Raw genomic sequence first — 20,677 nt, 5'->3', positions numbered from 1 at the left:
TAAAAACAAAAAGTCTTATTCAGAAGCACTGGCTTTGCGTCCCACACTCGTCTTTGAGAGGACAAAGCAGAACTGAAAACCTGAGTGAAGTAACAGTGGAAAACGTGTGATATGTAATAAACATGTGCTATATATCGGATGAGGCTCTCGTGTGCACGGACCGGGTGCGTGGGAAACGTGTGCATTCGCGTGACTTCTTAACTAACGCATTCACTCGTCCAGTGCTTCACACTCGTTAGGCTACAGTAACATTTACAGTACTTAAGTATTTTTTCGTTTTCCAGGAAATGTGTGCTACTATGATATGACCCCTTCATAGTACCGCCGTCCGGGTTTCTGCATAAAGGAAGTGCTTCGGAGATGAGGAGAACAACGGGGTGGTTTTCAGTGACGCCACTAACAAGTACAACTTAAGACACTCGGGGGGGGACGATGGCGCTAAGGTGGCAGCACACTCCTTGACAGGTGTAAGTGTATTAAGTCGACATATCCTGGTTTATGTTTTGCTACGTTAGGTGCTGAAAAACAATCTCTCGGGCCCCCTCGGGTCTCCCACTGCTACAGCTGAATGGTCTGATCTCACACCAGTGCATCCTCTCTGAAACGCCATTAACCGAGGAGCTGTCAGCTACAAATCTGTAGATATACAGAATCCTTCCATCTTCTGTGTTCTTGTTAGGTATTATTGCTGTGACAAAAAAAAAAAAAGCCAGACTATATAATTGCGATGCGTTTCTGATTATGTTTGAATGTGCGTGTGTGCTTTTGTTGTTTGTGTGTCTTCACAGTTCACGAGTCTGGGGTCAGTGTGAATAAGACAATCACAGTGCTACCTGTCTGTCTTCGCCATCACGTTACTGCAGTGTAGCAGCATCGCTTTCTTTTTTTTTTTACACTTGCTACCATTGAAGTAGAGCTCTTCCGGATCACTATGTTACCTGTTCCTCCGTGTTGTTTCTGCTTCATTCAAATGAGCGGACCTGAATTTGACATGTGAGGCGCTACAGCCGTTGCAAACGGATAAAGAGGGAGCACACTCAGTGTTGTTAGCGTTGGAGGCGCTACGGATGCTGATGAAGAGGCCTGTGATTTTACTGCATATTGACTGAGGCTACCGATAAAAGACTGAATCAAGATGAGGTGCGCTACTGGGAGAAATGAAGGAAGGTAGAAAAGGGAAAAAAGTGGATCTATGTGTTTTAGAGCTGCTGCACAATACAATCGAGACAACCGACCCCTTTGTAGAGAAAACATGAGGGTGTGATGTGGATCCACTTCCCTTTGATGGTCAGACAACGCTTACAAATCAAGGTGGACGGGCTCGGGAAGAAACCAAAAAAAAAAAAAAAAAGAAAACACGAAACGAGCTCCGTCCACAAAAGAAAAAAAGACGACGTCAGCACGCGCAGACAGGAACACTCACAGGGCAGCACGCCGGCTTTCTCAATCCGGCACTGAGCACGCCATGACATCACAGGGCCGAAGAGCCGGGCTCAGCGCCGAGCCAGAAGCGAAAAAAAAACACATGCGGCAGAGAAGAATACGCACACACATACACACACTGACACATGTCCACGTAGCATAGAGTGCATATATCACATAGAGTATAATAGGGAAAGGGTCCGGTGGAAGAAGCATTGGTAGGCTCAGCAGAAGCTTAGCTGTACACAGAACCATCCGTCGGGGGATTTCTTTCTTTTTTTTTTGGCTGTAGTGTTATTGGACTCAACTTGCTGACACACACCACTCCAGTTGGGGGGAAATAGGTCCTTAAAACGGCCCGTGGCCCGAGTGTGGGCCAGCCCTGCACCATGTACCCCTTCAGTTTGTAGATAATGACAGTTCAAAAGGTCAAAGGGCATGCACCAGCAGTCATCATGCATTTACAGTTCACAGGAAGCACTTTTTGTCGCTTTTTTTTTTTTTGTTCTTGGTTGTTTTACTGACATTTATGGGGTTTTTTTTGTAAAAAAAAGAAGAAAAAAAAAGAAGAAGAATCATGCCGTTGTCTAGTTGATATTTTTCTTTACAAATGTTAGAAAACTACAAGTTGAGCTCTTCTTTTTTTCTTTTTTCCTCATCCCTCTCTTTTCTTTTTGTGGTGTCCCATGGTCACACATTGAGGATTATTCTGTGTTTTTTCATTTTGTAGTTTGTACTTCTTAGTCTTTGTCTTACTCCTCCTCTCCTCGCCTTGCTCATTTTCCTCTGCGGTCTGATCGTGTTTTTGTGTAGGATGATTTGGCAGTGGCTTTCCGGTCCTGGAAAACAGAGACAGACACCATTTGACACCATTTTGGCCTTCCAAAAAAAAAAAAAAAAGAAAGAAGAAAAATAGAAAGTCTACTGAATGCCAAATCTAAGGTTCTAATTTTGAACATGAATGGAAAAGAACAGCATGTGAGAGATAATTGAGCTCTAACAGCGTCCAAGATGTAAGCCATGCAGGCTTCTTTCCAAGCACTGGGATGCACAAGTGCTTGTCGTGTGTCCCGTACCTGGAGGACTGGGTAGTAATGTGTGTTTCAGTGTTTAACTCTCCGCAGACTGGTGCGTTGCGCTGACTGAGCACCCTTTCTCACATCCGCCCCCACCTGGAGCAAGGAGGGAGGGAGGAGGGAAGGAAACAACACTTGGACCAGTTAACTGCCGAAACCTCGACATGCAACCAGAGCAGAAAACGGCCAGCCAGCGTGGCTCGCTGAACCAACACCTTTTGTGTCCGGCTGTGTGACTGATTCACAGTAATCTGCTCGGGCTCACGGTGTTTATGTGCGAACATGACTCCGTGTAAATGACGAAAACACTCACCTTTCTGGCGAGCGTGCGTCCGTGCTCATCGACAAACTGCACCTCGGCAGTGTAGTCCTCTTTCTCCTCCCTCTGCACAAAGACAACACAGTTTGCAAATAAACAGCAATTCACAGGAATCACATTTGTACGGCAATACATTGTTTGCAATCAGAAATGTAAACAAAAGCAAAAAAAGGATCGGACATGGCAGATATCCCCCATGTGTTGCACCGCACAACACATCATTCTGGTCGGGTTCTGTGACTTCATCAAAATGAACAATTTTGATGATCGTTGACCTCTTAAGTGAGATTAAATGCGTTGATGGTTGTGGAGCAAATAAATCATGTTGAATGACTGTCTTCCAGTCTGTTAATTAAAAAAATAAAAAGGTGATGGACAAAGATGTTCCGCCTCCTGGCGCAGGAAGCGGCGGGTGGTCGGCAACCTGACCTGGCCCCGCCTCGGCTCTGTTTCCCAAGGACGTTGGCCCGCCTCCTGGTGAGAGAAGCCCAGCCCCTTGTCAAAGGGCTGTGTGCCCTGTAGGAGGCGCCCACGCAGCACATGAGAGTAACCCGTGTCACACACCGGAGTTAGCAGAGCCTCCTGAGCCACGCGCATGCCTGGCACGCTGCCGTCGCGTCCCGATGACACCGAGCCCACCCAGCCCTGCAGGGAGTCTTTGTCTGGTAAGTAGGGTTGAAATGCTCCGCCTCCCACGACCCTGCAGAGCAGAATGGAGAGGAAACAAAGGGAGAGAGACAAATATGTTGTCAGCAGATGGTGCGAAACAAAACACAACGTACTGAGTCTGACGATAGTCCGAGCCAACGTACCGGTTATCTCCATTGTGCTCGGAAGCCCGACTCAGTCCCGACACCTCATACCGCTGGGCGTACACCTGCTGGCCTGCAACAAAAGAAATCCCTTCCACTGAACTCAACCCTACACCTGCACCTCCTCCTTTTGCTCCTCCTCCTCCTCCTGCTGCGAGGACCTCCCCTCTCCTCCCGTCCAACCTCTGACCTCCCAGCTGTCCATTCAGGTTGACCTTAGGAACAGCGCCACTGGCCCTCACTCGGTCCCCTTCCGCCAGCGCACTCGCTGGCATCTGTGGCGCCTCCTCCTCCTCCACCTCCCCTTCCTCATCCTCCTCCTCCTCTTCCTCCTCCAGCTCCATGATGGAGCCGCTGGCTCCGCTGGCTCCACTGCTCGGGCGACCCAAGCTGTAGGGAAGGGAGAGCGTGGGGCCCTCCGAGTCGTCGGCCCGACTGCTGCCGTCTAGCGACGAGTCCTCCACGGCCAACGAGGGGCTGACCCCTGCTGGCCACACCTGGACATCCGACATCTCCATTAGCGTGTCTTCCTCGGTGGTGGCGATTGGAGCACACTCGAGGCTGGAGACCTCCTGCCAGTAGGGCTCTATGCCCAGCGGGGAGGGCAAACTGTACTGCATGGAGGCCGGGGACAGCATTTCCTCCTGCACCAGCCCATAACCTGAGGGAAGACAGGGGCGAGACAAGAGAAAGACTAACACCAAGCAGGCATAGCCAGGGGGAGGATGGGGAGGTGGTGGATCGACTGTTTCTCAGACCAGTGAGCAAACAGTGGGGCTCAGCCCTGTCCCAATATACCAACAAAGAGACTGGATTCTCTTTAAAAAGGATTGAGATTCAATCAATTTCATTAAGTGTGAAAATAAAGATATATTGGATCAGAAATCTGACACCAATTTGAAAGGAAGAGCACAAGAACTGTTTCTGCAAGCAGCTTTCTTTGTCCTTCTGGAGTTTGTCTAATTGACGCTGGTGGTTTTGATCACTTTTGGTTATTGTCATTGGGACACAGCAATAAGAGTGAGGTGAGGGTCAAAGGGATCCCCCACCGTCTGTGAGGTGAATGGTGCCGGGCTCTAGTTTGCAAACCATGGAAGAAAGTGAATCTGCAGAACAAACACTGTGTTCCTCGATAAGTGACGGAAGGTGAGTCTAGAGCTATAAAGCATATTGGTTGTGGGGTTGGCACGAAATAAATGTCGCATTAGCAACATCTGAGAAAAGGCTTCCAATTGGATTCTATGACCCTGATTGCAACTGGGGTTCCTTAAGAGGCTGATTTGCAAAAACCCCAATAAAAGCGGTTGTATTTACACACAGCCAATAATAAAAGGAAGGAATGCATGTTTGAAATCTGACCATCACAGGTGTGTGTTCAGATCTCTTCAAGATTCTTTTTTTTATAACTGTTGGTGTTGACTAATCAAGGCAGAGGCTGTGTGCTGCCGTTTTTGAGGAATGATTAAGTTGTTTTTCACAGCAGCTGTGATAGAAATACCAAAGTAGTAAATAAAGATCTCTATTATCGTTCCAACCCCCGTCACACGTTCCTGATTGGGAGTCAGCAGCATCTTGCAGATTCTACAGGGGAAAATGCAAGTTACTGTTGCTCTTGCATTATCAGTCATGCATAAAGTATGTGCCTGCATCCTAACAATTCAAATAAAGGTCATTGTATACACACACACACACACACTCACACACACACACACACACAAACTCACAGGCACACACACGCTCAGAGACACACACACGCTCACACACACACATTAGACAAACCTTTTATGTTAAAGTTAAGTTTTTGTTGTTGTAACTGACTTGATCAGACTTGGTCTAAATTGACTAAAAACATGTAATCAATCACTTTTGTTTCGTGTTATTCTCTTCAGGATGACTTCATTGATTATCAATGCATAAATCACAAAACATCGTTGGATTACAAACATAACTAAATAGCTTTTTTTATCATAAGATCCAGAATGACATTTGAATATAATAAATGACGGATAATCAAAATACTTTTTCACATATTTAACATTTTTGTTCTACTTTGAGTCTATTATTAAGACGCCGTTCATTCTAACAAAACTAGTAAATACAGGAGGACACACACACACCAACACACTTTCGGACATGCTAACATGCATTTTATTCAGTTATTATTATTCTATTATTGTTCATAGTATTCATTTCAGGGCAAAATATATATGTGGTATTATGAGATAATAATGCGATTGACATTTATAGCATAAGTTTGACATTCATAGCATAAGTTATACTTCTATTTTAATTTATAGTACATACAGTAAAACAACAGGTTTGTCATCTGAGTTTAAATGTTATTTTCCTTCTTTGTGCACTTTTAATAATTGGATTATTATTCTTTATCTATCATCTAAGATGAAAGACATGGTTAAATGTCTATCTAATTAAAATAAATATTTAGTATTACAGTACAAACAGTACAAACTAATATACGTTTCGTAAGCTTCCAATTTACATGTTGGTTCTCAGTTTGTTTGGATTGGCCATTGCTTGATTCCTCTTAGTAAAATGTTTTTGATAAACTGTTGCATCAATGAGTTCAGATGAATGAAACAAGGCAAAATTGAACAGTAAGGGAGCACTTCACCCAAAATCAAAGTGGCGTTCACTCTTCAGAGCCCTAATCCTCCTGGAGGGAAACTTTTCAAGAGAAGCACCGAGGTGTGATGTCACCTTGTGTTTCAAGTCAAAAGGTTAAAACCACAGACATCTGAAGGCCTGTAAATAAACTATGTGTGTTGTGGGGCTTTCAGGGAGGAATATAACATGAGCACAACCTTCAGGTTTAATGAAGAACCTTTCAGTTTAACTTCCCAGGCAGTTTTAACAAATTGACCATGTTAAGGTATTGATAATTGTTATCCAACGCTAATATAATTGGTATTTCTGAGCAGGCCCAGACAGAGAAAAGGCAAGCAAAGGGGATTTCTGTGTAGGAATCACTTTTCCTATACTCATGTATAATGTGTCTTATGAATTGCAATAATATGTCACTTCGAGGCAGTAGGCCTACGTCGACTAAAGCTATATTTCACAAAAACTTTGATTGAGGTTGTAAAGAAATATGATTCGGCTTAGTTTATAATATAAACGTATAACATTACATATCAGTTCATTTACTGTACAAAAACTGCTGTAATGGACACCTGTGGAAACAGAAAGTAAGCTTTCTATACTGTCCTGATACCTACACATAACTAGATCCTCAGAGAGGTTTGATGTCTTTTCTTAATGGCATCCATAACAACATGTATCTGACCAGTAAAAAAATGATTGTATTAATGGGTGAAATACCTCTTTACTGTGTACGTATGATTGTGTGCTAATGGGCTAAAATGTGGCCAAGCATGTGTGTGTGTGTGTGTGTTTCTGGGATGGTACAGGGCCGGGATGATGAGATGCGGCGTCAGAATGAGGTGAAGAGGGAGGAATGAGTCAGAATTAGAATGAGAGTTAGAATGAGTTAGATGGATCCGGGTTAGCGTTTCCCTTCACTCCTGCTATTTAAACACAAACACGCACACTGGTGTCAACGACACACGATGGAGTGAAGCACGACACGACTCCACACAGAAACACAACGCACCGCACAGCACGTATCACTGTACACTCACGGCACACACACACAATGACGCGCTCGTAGTAACATAAAGATGAGAACACGCTCTTTAGCGGCGAGCCTCGAAGAGAGATAATCACACAAATCAATACACAAACACACCTCACAAGAATATCCCTGCTGGCAGATCACATTCACACAATGTTTACAGTGAGTCCGTCATCAGACGTGGGCAAAACACTGTTCAATCAAATATCTAAAGATCCATTTTAAAGTCAGTTTATTTATTTTAGGAAATCCAGCCCCTGATGGGATTATAAATTATATCCAGGGGTACCACAAGAATTACAATATGCTGAACAGTTATTGTGGAAAGGAAAATTCCTTTTGTTTAATGTCAAAGATTCAGTAAAATATATATATTCATATAAAATCAGACTGAAAATAATTTATAGTGTTTCTGCCCATGAATGAAAAACGTCGTGTCACAGCAACATTGTACACTGAACATTTTGTTCTACGCAGCTGACCATGTGTTACAGCGTAGCATTAAACGACACACCATCTATTTTACAGGTAAAGAAAAAAAAACCAAAACATTTTGTTTGTTAATATTGCATTAAAACCAAGACTGAAATACATCCATTTAACAGAGAAATTATTTTTACACTGTGAAGAAAACCACATACATTGAAAGCATGCCATGCACATCACGATGTCGGAATCCAAACCAGCAAACAGCAAACTTCATTTTGTTCAGGAAAACTCCTCACTCACAATCACACAGACAGAAATCTGGAGTAGACCTGGGTAAAACATATATATCTTATATATTCAAAGTATTATCCTGAGCATTCTTTATCTTTCAAGGCATTTCAAACGATTCTTGTGTGAAAACAAGCTGAACTAACCTAAAAGTGATTTTGACTTTCTTTGAATGTTAATACATTCAGATACTTTTGAGTAAAGCCCAGGTCTGAAACATGCACACATATTTACACACACACACACACACACACACACACACACACACACACACACACACACACACACACACACACACACACACACACACACACACACACACACACACACACACACACACAAATGCACAAAGGGATTAACAGCAAAGCATGCGGCATGCACGTGCACAAACTGTAGTACACACACAGAGCTAGACTGAGAAAGGAGAGGGTCCCCGCTCGACTGAACGAGGGAGGAGCGCGGGGAAATAAGATGACAAGAGAAGGAGGAGGAGGAGGCCCAGAGGTCAACATGAGGTCATATGAGGTCAGAGGTCGGACAGGAAGAGCTGTGAGGAAGAAGAGCAGGAGAGCGGAGGAGGAAGAGGAGCAGGGCGGCTGGGCAGCAGATATGACATGTCATAGGTTCAGAGAGAGAGACTGAAAGTAGGACGGAGGGAGAGAGACAGCCCTGAGCAAAAGACACAATTTTGAGACTGCTAGAACATTGCATTAATGTTTCAATGTCTGCTGTCAGTCCGAGCTTAGTCGGGAGTGAAATTCTGTCTTGTTCTCAGGGAAAGACAGAGACAGACAGGAAGAGTGAGGGACAGAAACAAGGTATGAAGGCCCACAGCACACGACTAAATGTGTACTAGCGCCACTTCTGACTGGTGTATCCATCCCAGACACACGTGTGTGCACACACACGCGCACACACAGATGCATGTGTGTGCGCACACACTCACACGGAACAAACGTACACACATGTCATTTAAACAACGAACATCCTCAATTGAAAATCAGTAATTACATTCAGTAAGTGTTGGCTTGTTTGGCCTAAAAATGAATGTCTCGTGTGCTTTCTACAATCCTAGTCAGTAACAGCAAAAAAAAGGGAGTTAACCTCTTTTCTCACAGAAGAATAAGAACCGTCATGTTCAGGGCTCGAGTATGAGGTGTGAAAACTTGTAACTCAAAGTCGATGACTTGTGTCCCGGTGAGGGATGAACAGAGGTGTTAGTGCATGCTGCAAGAGGCCAGGTTGATGGTGGGAGAATGACACCATTCCTCACACCTCAAAAACATCATCTGAGATTGATCATCAATCATCATCATCATCATCAGCATCATCATCATCATCATCATCATGTCATGAGCAGCAAACCACCATGCAGCCTGAGTTCCCTTCAACTTACCCCTTCTGAAAAACGGGGGTCTAATAACTTGTGGCTTGCGCACTAGGCGCGGTGGCCTTTTGTCCGTGACCTCTTGTGGAACAACAACAACAAAAAAAAGGTAAAATGGCCGTTACCCAAACTCAAGGGAAGCAGGGAAGTTTTCACAGGTGGAGAGTAAATACACGGCTCACCTCGTGGGATTTTTAGCAGCTGTTGTGACCAATACATTTGTTTATAGAAAAATACTTAAATCCTGGAGGCCTAATTGTGAAATGAGGGTAGAATCAACATTGAAAAATGTATAAATATCAATCGTATAATAAAATAAATATCATCTAATATATACTTTCCTTTCAAATTCTGCTTTCGCAGCAAATTATTTTAAACTTTTGAATTTGTGATCAATCATCATGACACTAACGATCACCCTGAAAACTTAATTAACAATCAGAATGTTTTCTTACATGGGAAATGCATTCTATTCTTAAAACAAATTGATAACTTGCTATAGAAAAAAGTGAAACGATCTAACTTGGTGATAGATTAGCTTTAAGGTGTTAAGACTAAATACACATACGATTAAGAGCAAAGCACATTCTGCCGTCTAAACGTAGTGGGGTTATTCGCTGTTGATTGATAAGGACACTGGTTTAAATAATGTCTCGTGTGGTGTCTGATGTGTTTTTTGTGTCTTACCATTGAGGACACTGGGGGACAGCAGGGTGGAGTCGCGGTCGCCGAGTCGACAAGCACCCTCCTCTAAAGAACCGGGCGCCGGCTGCGGAGCCTGAGCCTCCAGAGATGCTACAATGTCTCTACGATCAATGTTTTTCAGAGCAGTGTACAGGCTCTCCACTTAAAGAGGAACACGCAGAGTGGGGAGGGAGACGGATAACAAAGAAGGAGGAGACCAACAGGGAGAGATCAAGAGTCAGAAAAAAGACATTCACTTTGCTGACTTCTGAAAGATATACTGTAGTGTCGGACTCACTCTTGGCCCTTTTGCCTTCTCTGCTGGCCCACAGGTTGAGGAGGGCAGAGCTTTGGTCCAGCAGGGAGTTGGGATTCTCCACACGGATCCGATTGATGTCGTCCACGCCAAACTGAAGCTCTCGCGCCAACTCTGACAAACGGACAGTCGAGCCGATTAAAAGAGACACAGAAAACAGACAGATATAGCAGATACAGTAAAAACATCAGAAGCTCTGTGTGATCTCTGATATGACTTACCTGCCCAGCTCAAACCCAGCTGTTCAGATATGATGTTGATCTTGATCTCAGTCCTCTCCATGGCATTCACTGTGGCTAAAATGGAAAAAAAGAAACAGTTAATATAAAGACACACAAATTAGAAACTAGCTGCCTTGCCAGCCTCAACAAGACACATTTGTGTACCTTTACTGATTGTAGGAGATTGTACCGCTACCCACAATGTCATTGGAAGGTCTAGCTTATATTCAAGTGACTATAATTTGGGACACATATAGACTTTGGACCATCCAAATGTGTGTTAATAACTAATACCCAAATACTTTTAAAGAGCTGCTAACCGGTATTTTGTTATTTTCCTTTTTGGTTTCAATACATCTTCTTGAATTGCTATTAAATTTCTTAATAGCAATACTTACCTTGACGAAAGCATTGCTCTGTTGAAGGAAATATGCAATACCAACAGCAATTGGTTGCTGTCCAATGCTCAGGGTTAACACACCGTATGGGCAGGGGAGGTAAGAATCTGGGGTTCATTCAGGTGCTAGTCCCACCAACCAAAGTAGCATTCAGTAACCATTACAGAGGGACTGAGGTGCAATGCAGCAACGCTGTGTGATAGACAGAAAAGGCCTTTCCTCTTCAACCCAACCACCCGCCATCAGCGAAGTTTAAACCAACCAGAACGGCCATCTTGACTCTGTTCATTTACCACAGGCCAATCAGTATAAGGGCTCCTCTGTCTAGCTCCACTGCGAGATCCTGCCCATTCCCAATGCTAAGCTATACGACTAATGCTAACAGCATCTGCTGCCATGCCATTGGAAATCGCAGTGGAGACACTAGCGCCATGCAAACCAATCACAGAAGTCATTCATTTGTTGTCACAGCTACCAGGACACTCGGCACTCAGAAAAAAGGCTATTTGCTGCGTGCCACGGTGCCATTTTGGGGGACGGCTCGTCTTATTCTTCTTACTGCACTGCAAAGAAATCTGGGGCATACCGTAGAGCAGTGCATTGCATCCAAGGCTTGGTCTTTGTGCCATGCGTGCACGCGAGAGACACATAGGGGAAAATAGAGAGGGCAGAGTGGGAAGCAAAGGGTTGTGGGTAAAGGGGCGGCGCAACATTCAGTGCCCGTCTCCTTCTGCTAATAAACCAGGAGAGGGCTGAAGGTCAGGCAGTCAAGGACTCACCCACGCCAGGCTCGTTCAGTGCACTGTAGCGTTCCCTCAGGGCGAGGGGGGTTAAGGTCCGCCTGCGCTCCTCACTTCCAACAACCTTCAAAATAAATAGAAACAACAAAATCACATTGTGATTGAATTACATTTGGTGTCAAGTCTCATTAAAGTAGCACTTTTTAACCTTTCAACGCCCACCACAGGACCTCAGCAAAGCTTTTGGGCTGCTGGTACAATAGAAAGCTACGTGTTTACTAGCATGTAACAGTAGCAACAGATTGGACTTGAATCTTTTGCATCATTGTGGCCATTTTGAAAAAGGTTGCTCTGTCATAACAATAATCTAGGTTAAATGCGCAGTAGAAATTTACATCAATAATCACCTTATGGTTTCTTTTTCACTGTAAGGGTGGAAATGAAATGTATATATGCAGAATTGGCATTCATTTTGCAAGAAAAATCCCTTTCAGTTGATAAAAAAAAAAAAAAAATTGGACTTGCATATATATAGCAGCTTTCTAATTGTCCAAAAGCCACCGTATCAATGAGTTTCCCCATTAGTAACAAGTTGAGTATAGTCTTATTGTCCTCTAGCCAATCAGGTGTGGACATGTAATGGCTGACGAAATGCCACCTCAGGCATCATACTTGGCAAGTAAGACATAATAGCAAAAGCAGCTATTATGTTATACCTTATAGAAAAGCTAAAGAATAACTGTCTTCTTAATCGTAGAATGTCACGAAACAACTTCTGTCTGAGCAGGCAGATGGACGTCTAGGGAAGATTCAAGAAAAAAAAGGTTTCTGTTGTGCTTGTGGGGAAGTGTTTGCAAGCGAGTCCTTACCTTGACACAGGGTGGCATGGTTATGTTCAGGTTGCACAGTACATGCTGCGTGTCCTCATACTTGGTGCACTTCCGCAGAAAGGACAGAAACCCAGCGGCCTCCTTGTTACTATCTCTGACCTGACAGAGAAATGACAGAAAGGAGAAGAGAAAGAAAGAGAGAAGACGAAGGAGAATACAGAGGGGGAAATGGCAAAGACAAAACCAGATATAGATGGGAGAAGTGTGAACATAAGGAGTAAGTAAAGACAGATGGTGTAAAAAAGGAGATGACAGAAAGGGACAAGAGAAGAGGCAGAGCACATAGGAAAAGAAGAGTGAATAAGATTTAGAGGAGAAGGAGGAAGAAAAACAGATCAAAAAGGGGAATTAGATCCCTCCACAATGCCTCGAACGTGTGGCGCAGTAACATGGGACGAGAAGCAGGGGGAAACAGGGATGGAAGCAGTCCACAGGCAGGCAAGAGGGAGAGATTTACCTGCACATTTTACCTGGACGTCTGTCAGACCAGACAGTTACAGAGTGACCGTGAGAGAGAGAAAGAGAGACAGTGAGACAGACACGTACAGACAGGCAAGGCCGCAAAGATAGGAAGGCAGGCAGAAAGAAAGTGAGGGCGTCACAGGACATGCAAACAACAGGTAGATAGGTACGTTATTTGTTGCTCGGCTACACCGTAATGAAAAATATATCGATCAAAGTAGTCATGTAGCTGGAAATAAACAGTAGTGTGTCAGAGAGGCAAGGAGAGAAAGACACTGATAGATGGATCATCAAACAAAATGGACCAATCTATGAAAAGTGATTAAATATGTTACAGGAATATGATAATTGATATGAAAAGACGGACATGAAAAGGCATGCACGGTATGAAGACAAGTTATCTGAGCAGGAGGGTTCAATAACACACATGAGGTGAAACAACAGACAAAGAAATGACAATTAATCAGAAAGATTAAGGATCACTTTTTCAATGACGCAGCAGTAACCAAAAGGACACGCTATAAAACATAGTGCCGATACGTACTGGGGAGGAGGTTATCATTGCACAGTCAATTAAAATAGAAAACAGGACACCAGAAATCTAATTCGGACCATTTTTAACTTGTCATTAGAAAGAATGAAAGACGATTAGACATCCACAAAGAAGACTGAGTGACAGACATACAGAAATGTGTTAAAAATCATCAACAATAACCCTGATTGAGATATCTTCATACTGTACGATGTTTTCATAAGATTAGACTTAAATGTAATGTAATGGTAAACATTATTATGCTTTTATTCTAATTTAATTATTTATTTTCTTGGTGTGGTGCACAGCGCTGCACTCATATCTAAACGTCGACATGCTGATGGTGAGACGGACCGACTGCCTGATAGAAATGACAGTGAAAAGCACACAAAAAACCACCACGTGAGCAGGTTTATTTGGGCGGGTGAACCAGCAGGTGGGGAGATCAGGGGGGAAACCGACTAACTGGCGAGATGATCCTTGACACACTGAATCCAACAGCTGAACAAACAACGACCACAGTACTGTATGAATGTGTAGCGAGTGATAGAAAAGCAGGCATATGAACAGTGAGATAGAGACAGACCTTGACAGAGACGGGCAGCCGGTTATCTCTGAAGGCCTGGAAGCTGAAGCTGCGTGGCTGCTGGGTGGCCTTCCTGATGGGCACCAGGTTCCCCGAACACTCCAGGTGCAGCGGCATGCCCTCCATCAGCTGTGGAACGTTTCACAAAGCGTTAGGATTGACGAGATAAGAGTCGGAATGATTCATTCGGCGATCGATTGAAAAATGATTGGGAACAATTTTGATAATCGAGTAATTGCTCTAGTAATGTTCAAGCAGAAAGAGCTAAACGATCTAGTTTTCGATGTTGTTTAGAATAGCAAACTGAATATTTTGGGGGTTTTAATACTTTTGGTCAAACAAAACAAGTTATTTGAAGTTGTGAAGTCATATTTGGACGTTTCTAAGATGAAACAATTATGAAGGAACTGAAAATGATCCGCAGATTACTGAAAAATTAAAACAGTCGGTAGTTGCTAAGTCTTTTGACTATATTAGTGGATGCATGTAGGTGCAATAGTATTGAAACAGTATTGATCAGCGGACACGTCACGGTTTCTTAGTCAGTAATTTAATTTAATCTACAGACGAGAAACGGGAAGTGGAGGGACAGTCAACAAGAAAGAAAGAGTGAGAGAGAGGGATGCAAACTGGTGTAAACAACTGTTTCTACGTGACTCCCCCTGCTGATATAAAGTACATAAATACAGCCGATGTAATATATATAAAAAACTACCTTGTCTGAAATATGTTATTGTATTTAAAACCTTTTATTTCATTATTTTCTCCACAACCGTCTGGTGAGGCCTATTGTTTAAATTATTTTACTGGCTGGTAACTACGTTTGATGTTTCCATAACAACGACTAGCTTTCCCCAACACCTTTCCCTGTTTATGACCTTGGCAACGTTTTCCTTTGCCACTGTGCTGACCTCAATGTCTCGACTGCGGGCCACCTCGGTGAAGTTTTCATGCAGCTCCAGTGTTTTGTCCATCTTGTCATCTGTCATGCAGTAACAACGCAAGCGCCCCTCCCGTGCTTCATTCATCTTAGCAAAAATAACAAACTTGGCCATATATGGTACAGCCATGAGCTCCCGGTACAGTAAATTGGCAAAGGTCACTGCCTCTGCCGTGCGTGGGCAGTCTGCCAGCCAGAATCTGGATGAGGTAGGAGAAGAGAAGTAAGAAGCGTGCTCGAGAGCAGGGAACGGAAGCTGACTGGTTATGCATTCATCTTGATTACAGCCGCGGCGCTCACCTTGCAGAGACATTAGTGGTGAAGTTGGCACAGTTGTGGGCGTACATTAGCTTGGTGGTTCCTGTGATGTCCTCCCACTGAGCTGGTGCTGTGCCACCTGAGACACAACGAGCACACTGTGTCATTCATGCCCCGATAACCAAAGTAACAGATGCGTTCACAGAGAATGCAGGCAAACATCCTGTCTTTTGGATTGACTTCAGAGTGAATCCTACCAATGACACTGCAGAGGAGGCGCAAGCTTGTGGTGTCGCCCTCCCCAGCATCCCGAGGACTCTCCCGCCAGGACGGTGGCAAAGGGATGCGCAACCCGATTGGACGGTGAAATTTGCGTCGGCGTGGTTCGATGGTTACCACGGGGCTGAAGGTCGCCTGGTTACCAAGCTGCCGAGTCAGCAGCTCATCGGGGATTGGTTGCGCCTGAGGTTGAAGTAAATAGGGGAAAAGATTATTAAAAAGCTGGTTGTCAGTCAAAGACATGGAGCTGAAGAAGGCTGGGTGCATTAAATATGTGAAAGATAAACACAAGCACAATATAAAAGTTGCAGTAAGTAAAGGTAATCCAAAAGGACAGTAAAAAGGCAGGAAATAGAAATAGGAGGAGGACACAAAAAGAAAGCAGTGCATGTGCAATAGACTGAAACATAAAACTCACAGCCATACTCACGCATGCAACCAATTCATATGTCACACCTGACCCAGCTCAGATCAGTGCATCAGCTCGGTCAGTGTGGCTCACAACTTAAATCAGGCAACTGAGGACTGATGAATGGCTGGATAAAAGGAAAACATAAACAGAGCAGCATGAGGCAAAAGCAAAACTCCCACCCATGCGATTTGCTTGAACAACAGCAGTGCAATGACAATGTAAACAACGTACGCTGAAGTGACCGAAAGAACTGAAATGCAGAACCCATAATCTGTCATAATCTCTCTGCCCTGATAAACAAAACCAAGTGGGGTGTAGGTGAAATGAAGACAGTCAGCATGAGTGCTTGCCGAGTTCCCATATGTGTGTCTGTGGAGGTCTGGATGAGTGACAGTCAGCCACACATTTGCCAAAAGCTCCTGTTTGGCAGGACAGATGCCACGTGTTGCAAATGCTAATTTAGAAATGATGCAGTATGATATGACAGGGTGAGAAAAAAATCATCAGGGCTGGCTCAGGGCAACTACATGCAGGGTGATGTATTATATTGTAAAGCATCACATGGTTAAGCATTGTTGTTGATATAGACATGAATATTGAAAGAAATCAAAACAGGTTAAAGAGGCTTTAAACATATTTAAATAGGCAGAGATAAATGTTTCACATGGAAAATGACCAGTATTTTCAGCCATTTACTACAACTGTGCATTTTTTTCATTGCTGCTGACCAGACCAAAATAGCAGAAAATAAAAATAGTAAATAGGAACCAATATAATAGAAAAAGCATGCAAAAAAATGCTGAAAAAAAAAAAAAAGGGATTCTCTGCTTGTAATAAACACAACAACGCATAGGATAATTCATGAACCCCATTTAAATACAACATTTACAGTAATAAGAGAGTAAAGCCTCACTGACTGCCAGCACAACTCCCGCATATTCAGGCTTGTTGTTTGTCAAACAGACAGAACATCAACTTCAGGATATGAAATCTACGAAATCTTAACTCCAAGAGACTGAATGCAGCAGAAACGGAAATGCCACAGTAAACGCTGGCATAGACAACAAATAAACAACCGCGCAATAATGGAAGATGTATATGATCCGTCATGTCTGCTATTCCCTCTCCTTCTCATCATTCCTGCTCACGCATAACGCTCTCCATCTCCTCTTCTCACCTGCAGACCCAGTCTCACTCTCTTGGTGACGGCTGTCTCAGGGAAGATGGCCTCCACATGGGGGACCAGCTTGGTGGTCAAGCGGCCGCCCTCTGGGCCGATCAGATCGCTCTCCTGCTGAATGCGGGAGACCACGGCGAAGTAGAGGGGGAAGTCGGTGGAGATGATCCGACGGATTCTCTTCTTTTCTAGCTCGTCGTGACTCTCCAAATCTGTAGGGGGGAGGTGAAGAGGAAGACGGGGGAAGAAAGGTCAGCGATAGAAAGGGACCAATAAAGAGAGGCAGATACTTGTCAGAATGAGTGAGAAAAAGCGTTCGTCTGAGTCGTTGCTTTGACAACTGTGCTATAAAGAAAAATCATCCCTGTCCTTGTTCTGCAGCTCCAGGGTCATACTTCAAGATTAACACTGACTTATTCTTCTGTGCAACGTTTCACGAACAGACATTCATTAACACCGCACTTACCTTCATCCATGCCGTTCAGAATGGTTTCCAGCACTTCGTCACCATAGCGATTGCGATGTTCTTTCCAGACGGAGCCGTTTTCACTGCGGAGGACCACAAGCTCTCGGTCCCCTCGGCCCAGAGAGGCAAAGTGAGGGATTTCTACTATAACCGGCCTGTAGAGAGAAACGCCAAAACTTGCATAAAGATTTTAAATCAGGATTCAGGCTTCTTCTATTCAACACACGGAGCATGTTGAAAGTTTGAAAAATAAATCAATTACAGAATGGGATTTGTGACATAAATTGGAGCAATACCCCAAGATGTATAGACCTATTATTGTCCACTAGAGGGCACCATAACCATGATCTTAATTTATATTCAAACGACAAAATATAGCACAAATTAATCATTATTATCTTCCACCAATGGACTGCAAGTCATTCTCACTCCTAGTGTCTGTTTGAGTAGACAGCTGGCATGCTAATTACCTTTGAAAAAACAATTATATAAACGTTTTAATTTAATGAAAACAAAAATAGTCGAAAACTGAAGAAATATTACAGAAAATGTTGAGCAAACATTTCATTTATCTAACATGCCATTCCCTTCATTTCATATGAGCGCAGAAAATCTGGTCGCTCGATGACCCAACAAAACATATATCTGATTTTCAGTGACGGTCACATACTAGAAAAATAAAGGCACATTAAGGGCATTAAGCTGGTACAAAGTTGACTCACCCAAGGAACTGCATACTTGATGGCCCTAGGGAGATGATACGGCTGGCGAGACCCTCCCCCTCCACTAGCGGAGGAGGTGTGGTCAGTTTCTGAGGTTTGACGAGACGGCAGGTAATGCGTGTTGGTGCAGTGCAGGTTCGAGGGGGGATGATGACTCGCAGGCCGTGGTGTCTGCTGCCTCGCATGGAGCCTCCGCGAGCGTCCACCATAAAACTCACCAGGAAGCTGAGAGTGAAACAGTGGTACGATGATTAAATGAAAAGCTTCAGACGATGATTGAATCAATGTCGTTATGATCAAGATGCATTTAGCAATAAATCATACACAATGAATCAATCAACACTGGGCTTTCCTCAAGGATATTCATCCACTGAAGACCTGATGACAGAAGGATTATTCATTTGTGTGTTTTTTTTCCCAGCAGTTCTTGGAATTGATCTGGTCTGGTGTCTGTTTCAGAGTAATTCACGAAGGAGACACCAATTCACTGTGTGTGGGTGCCCTTGTCATTTCATTGTCTCAATATGGCAGCGGAGGACAGGCCATCTGGAGTGGCCACCAAGTACAGCAAGAATTATATGAAGAGACGTTAAAAATAACCCAATGCTGTTTGATCTTGCATTAGGCAGCCAGCTTCATACACTTGTGTGTATGTGTGTGTGTGTGTGTGTGTGTTTGTGTGTGTGTGTGTGTGTGTGTGTGTGGCAAGGTGACTCTTCTCCAATGAGTTTATCTTTTCATCACTTTTTCATGCGAGTTCATCTTCCTTAAACTTTATGTTCTGCTTTCAAAATGCTGGCTCATTGAGCTGTGCATAAATTATTTCATACATTTCATAGAGTAACAATATAACATAAACACAGGAACAGTTACAACTGTTTATGATCATTAATGTATCATTCCAGCATAATCCTAGATTCAATATCTGTAATTACTCGTCCAGATTTGCCAGCAGTGTTGGAGGTGGACTGGTGGGTGGAGAATTTGTGGTTCAGTCTTGGCATTCATTGATGTTTGGATGTCACAACATGTGCAATGATCACTGATCCTCAGCTGTGGAGTTTGTGAATGCACCTATTGAAATCTGTATTTTGTCACCAACATTGCAATTATTATTTAATCAAAACTGCTAATGCTCAAATGAAACCGCCGTCATGCCGTGACATGCAGCATCAATCAATGACATCATTTAGCATTATATATTATGAGGATTAACAGCAAACTGCTTTAATATATACTGACCCGGTGTGAATAGGGCTGGCCACAGGGCTGACGTTGTCTGAAGTCTCTGTAGCCGGGCTGCTCGGGATAAGAGAGTCGTCATCATACTCTTTTGGCAGGGGGATGGGAGTGTGCTGAGGTCAGATAGGGAGGGAAAAAAGACAGGCAGTGAGAAGTTGAGAGGCAGTAAAATTGCCGTGACTGAAACAATTAAGACGGAGAAAAGTAGGAGGGAATGTCGGAAAAAAGATAGACAGATAAAAGGAAAGAGAGGAGAAGGCGAGAAAAACAGCATAATGAACTGAGTGATAGGAAGGAGAGACAAGGGCAGACAGAAATAAGCAGGAAACCAGGAAAATAGGAGAAAATCAGAAAGAGACAAAGAAAACCAGAAACCACAAGAAGATATACAAATAATTGCCCTTACGAATTAATCTCTGACTTAACATACCTGATCCAGCAGTACAGTCTCTGGGGACACACAAGGGATCCTGGGAATAGCAGGAGAATATGGCCTGTAGGAGCGAATTTAAGAATAATGTAAGACAAGAAACAGCTGACGATTATTCTGCATTAAAAAAATTTGATGACACACTCAATCCGATTTTATGACATCTACTTGGTCAGTAGGTAGATATCGTCAAAAATCCAAACCAGAACAAAGCCATTTGCCAGACAACACAAATGAAGGACGTTGAATGCACGATGACTTACGTGGTACCCATGCCACCCTCAAAGTCTCTAAGGGTTTTCTTTGGGGAGAGGAAGTCATCATCCTGGTCCTTGAAGTCGTCGAGCTTCAGATAACGTGCTCCATCCATCCCGAGCAACTCATCTCCTGTGGGCAAAATAAAGAGGTAAGAAAAGGGGGAAAGGAGCAAGAGGGGGAAAAAAGGAAAATTGGCAAAGAACAGGTTGCACATAAAGAATTAAGAGAGAAAAGGATGAGACCGGGGGAATACAAGGCATAATTATGATATCAACTGTT

At 43.5% G+C, this 20,677-nt stretch overlaps 1 protein-coding gene across 8 annotated transcripts in view; it reads right to left on the bottom strand.

Moving 5' to 3' along the window:
* Window positions 1-742: 742 nt before the first annotated feature.
* Window positions 743-20,677, bottom strand: part of ank1b (ankyrin 1, erythrocytic b) — a 55,734-nt gene continuing 35,799 nt past the window's right edge. For 2 of the 8 annotated variants that reach the window (XM_084034729.1, XM_084034731.1), the window contains 21 exons: window positions 20,404-20,527; window positions 20,141-20,204; window positions 19,711-19,823; window positions 18,469-18,693; window positions 17,747-17,901; window positions 17,281-17,492; window positions 15,670-15,874; window positions 15,455-15,551; window positions 15,126-15,354; window positions 14,215-14,343; window positions 12,614-12,733; window positions 11,784-11,868; window positions 10,607-10,681; window positions 10,368-10,499; window positions 10,073-10,231; window positions 9,395-9,466; window positions 3,630-4,290; window positions 3,247-3,517; window positions 2,812-2,883; window positions 2,499-2,594; window positions 743-2,261 (listed from right to left, as the gene is read on the bottom strand). In XM_084034729.1, the coding sequence (XP_083890855.1) occupies window positions 2,526-2,594; window positions 2,812-2,883; window positions 3,247-3,517; window positions 3,630-4,290; window positions 9,395-9,466; window positions 10,073-10,231; window positions 10,368-10,499; window positions 10,607-10,681; window positions 11,784-11,868; window positions 12,614-12,733; window positions 14,215-14,343; window positions 15,126-15,354; window positions 15,455-15,551; window positions 15,670-15,874; window positions 17,281-17,492; window positions 17,747-17,901; window positions 18,469-18,693; window positions 19,711-19,823; window positions 20,141-20,204; window positions 20,404-20,527 (3,269 nt within the window). In that variant the 3' untranslated portion in view covers window positions 743-2,261; window positions 2,499-2,525. The remainder of the gene's footprint in view (window positions 2,262-2,498; window positions 2,595-2,811; window positions 2,884-3,246; window positions 3,518-3,629; window positions 4,291-9,394; window positions 9,467-10,072; window positions 10,232-10,367; window positions 10,500-10,606; window positions 10,682-11,783; window positions 11,869-12,613; window positions 12,734-14,214; window positions 14,344-15,125; window positions 15,355-15,454; window positions 15,552-15,669; window positions 15,875-17,280; window positions 17,493-17,746; window positions 17,902-18,468; window positions 18,694-19,710; window positions 19,824-20,140; window positions 20,205-20,403; window positions 20,528-20,677) is intronic. The other 6 variants (XM_084034732.1, XM_084034733.1, XM_084034734.1 and 3 more) reach the window with 5 other exon arrangements.

This window comes from Eutrigla gurnardus (genome assembly GCF_963514095.1).
Source record: "Eutrigla gurnardus genome assembly, chromosome: 19".
Lineage (NCBI taxonomy): Eukaryota > Metazoa > Chordata > Actinopteri > Perciformes > Triglidae > Eutrigla > Eutrigla gurnardus.
This window is presented reverse-complemented; position numbering and strand designations above follow the sequence as displayed.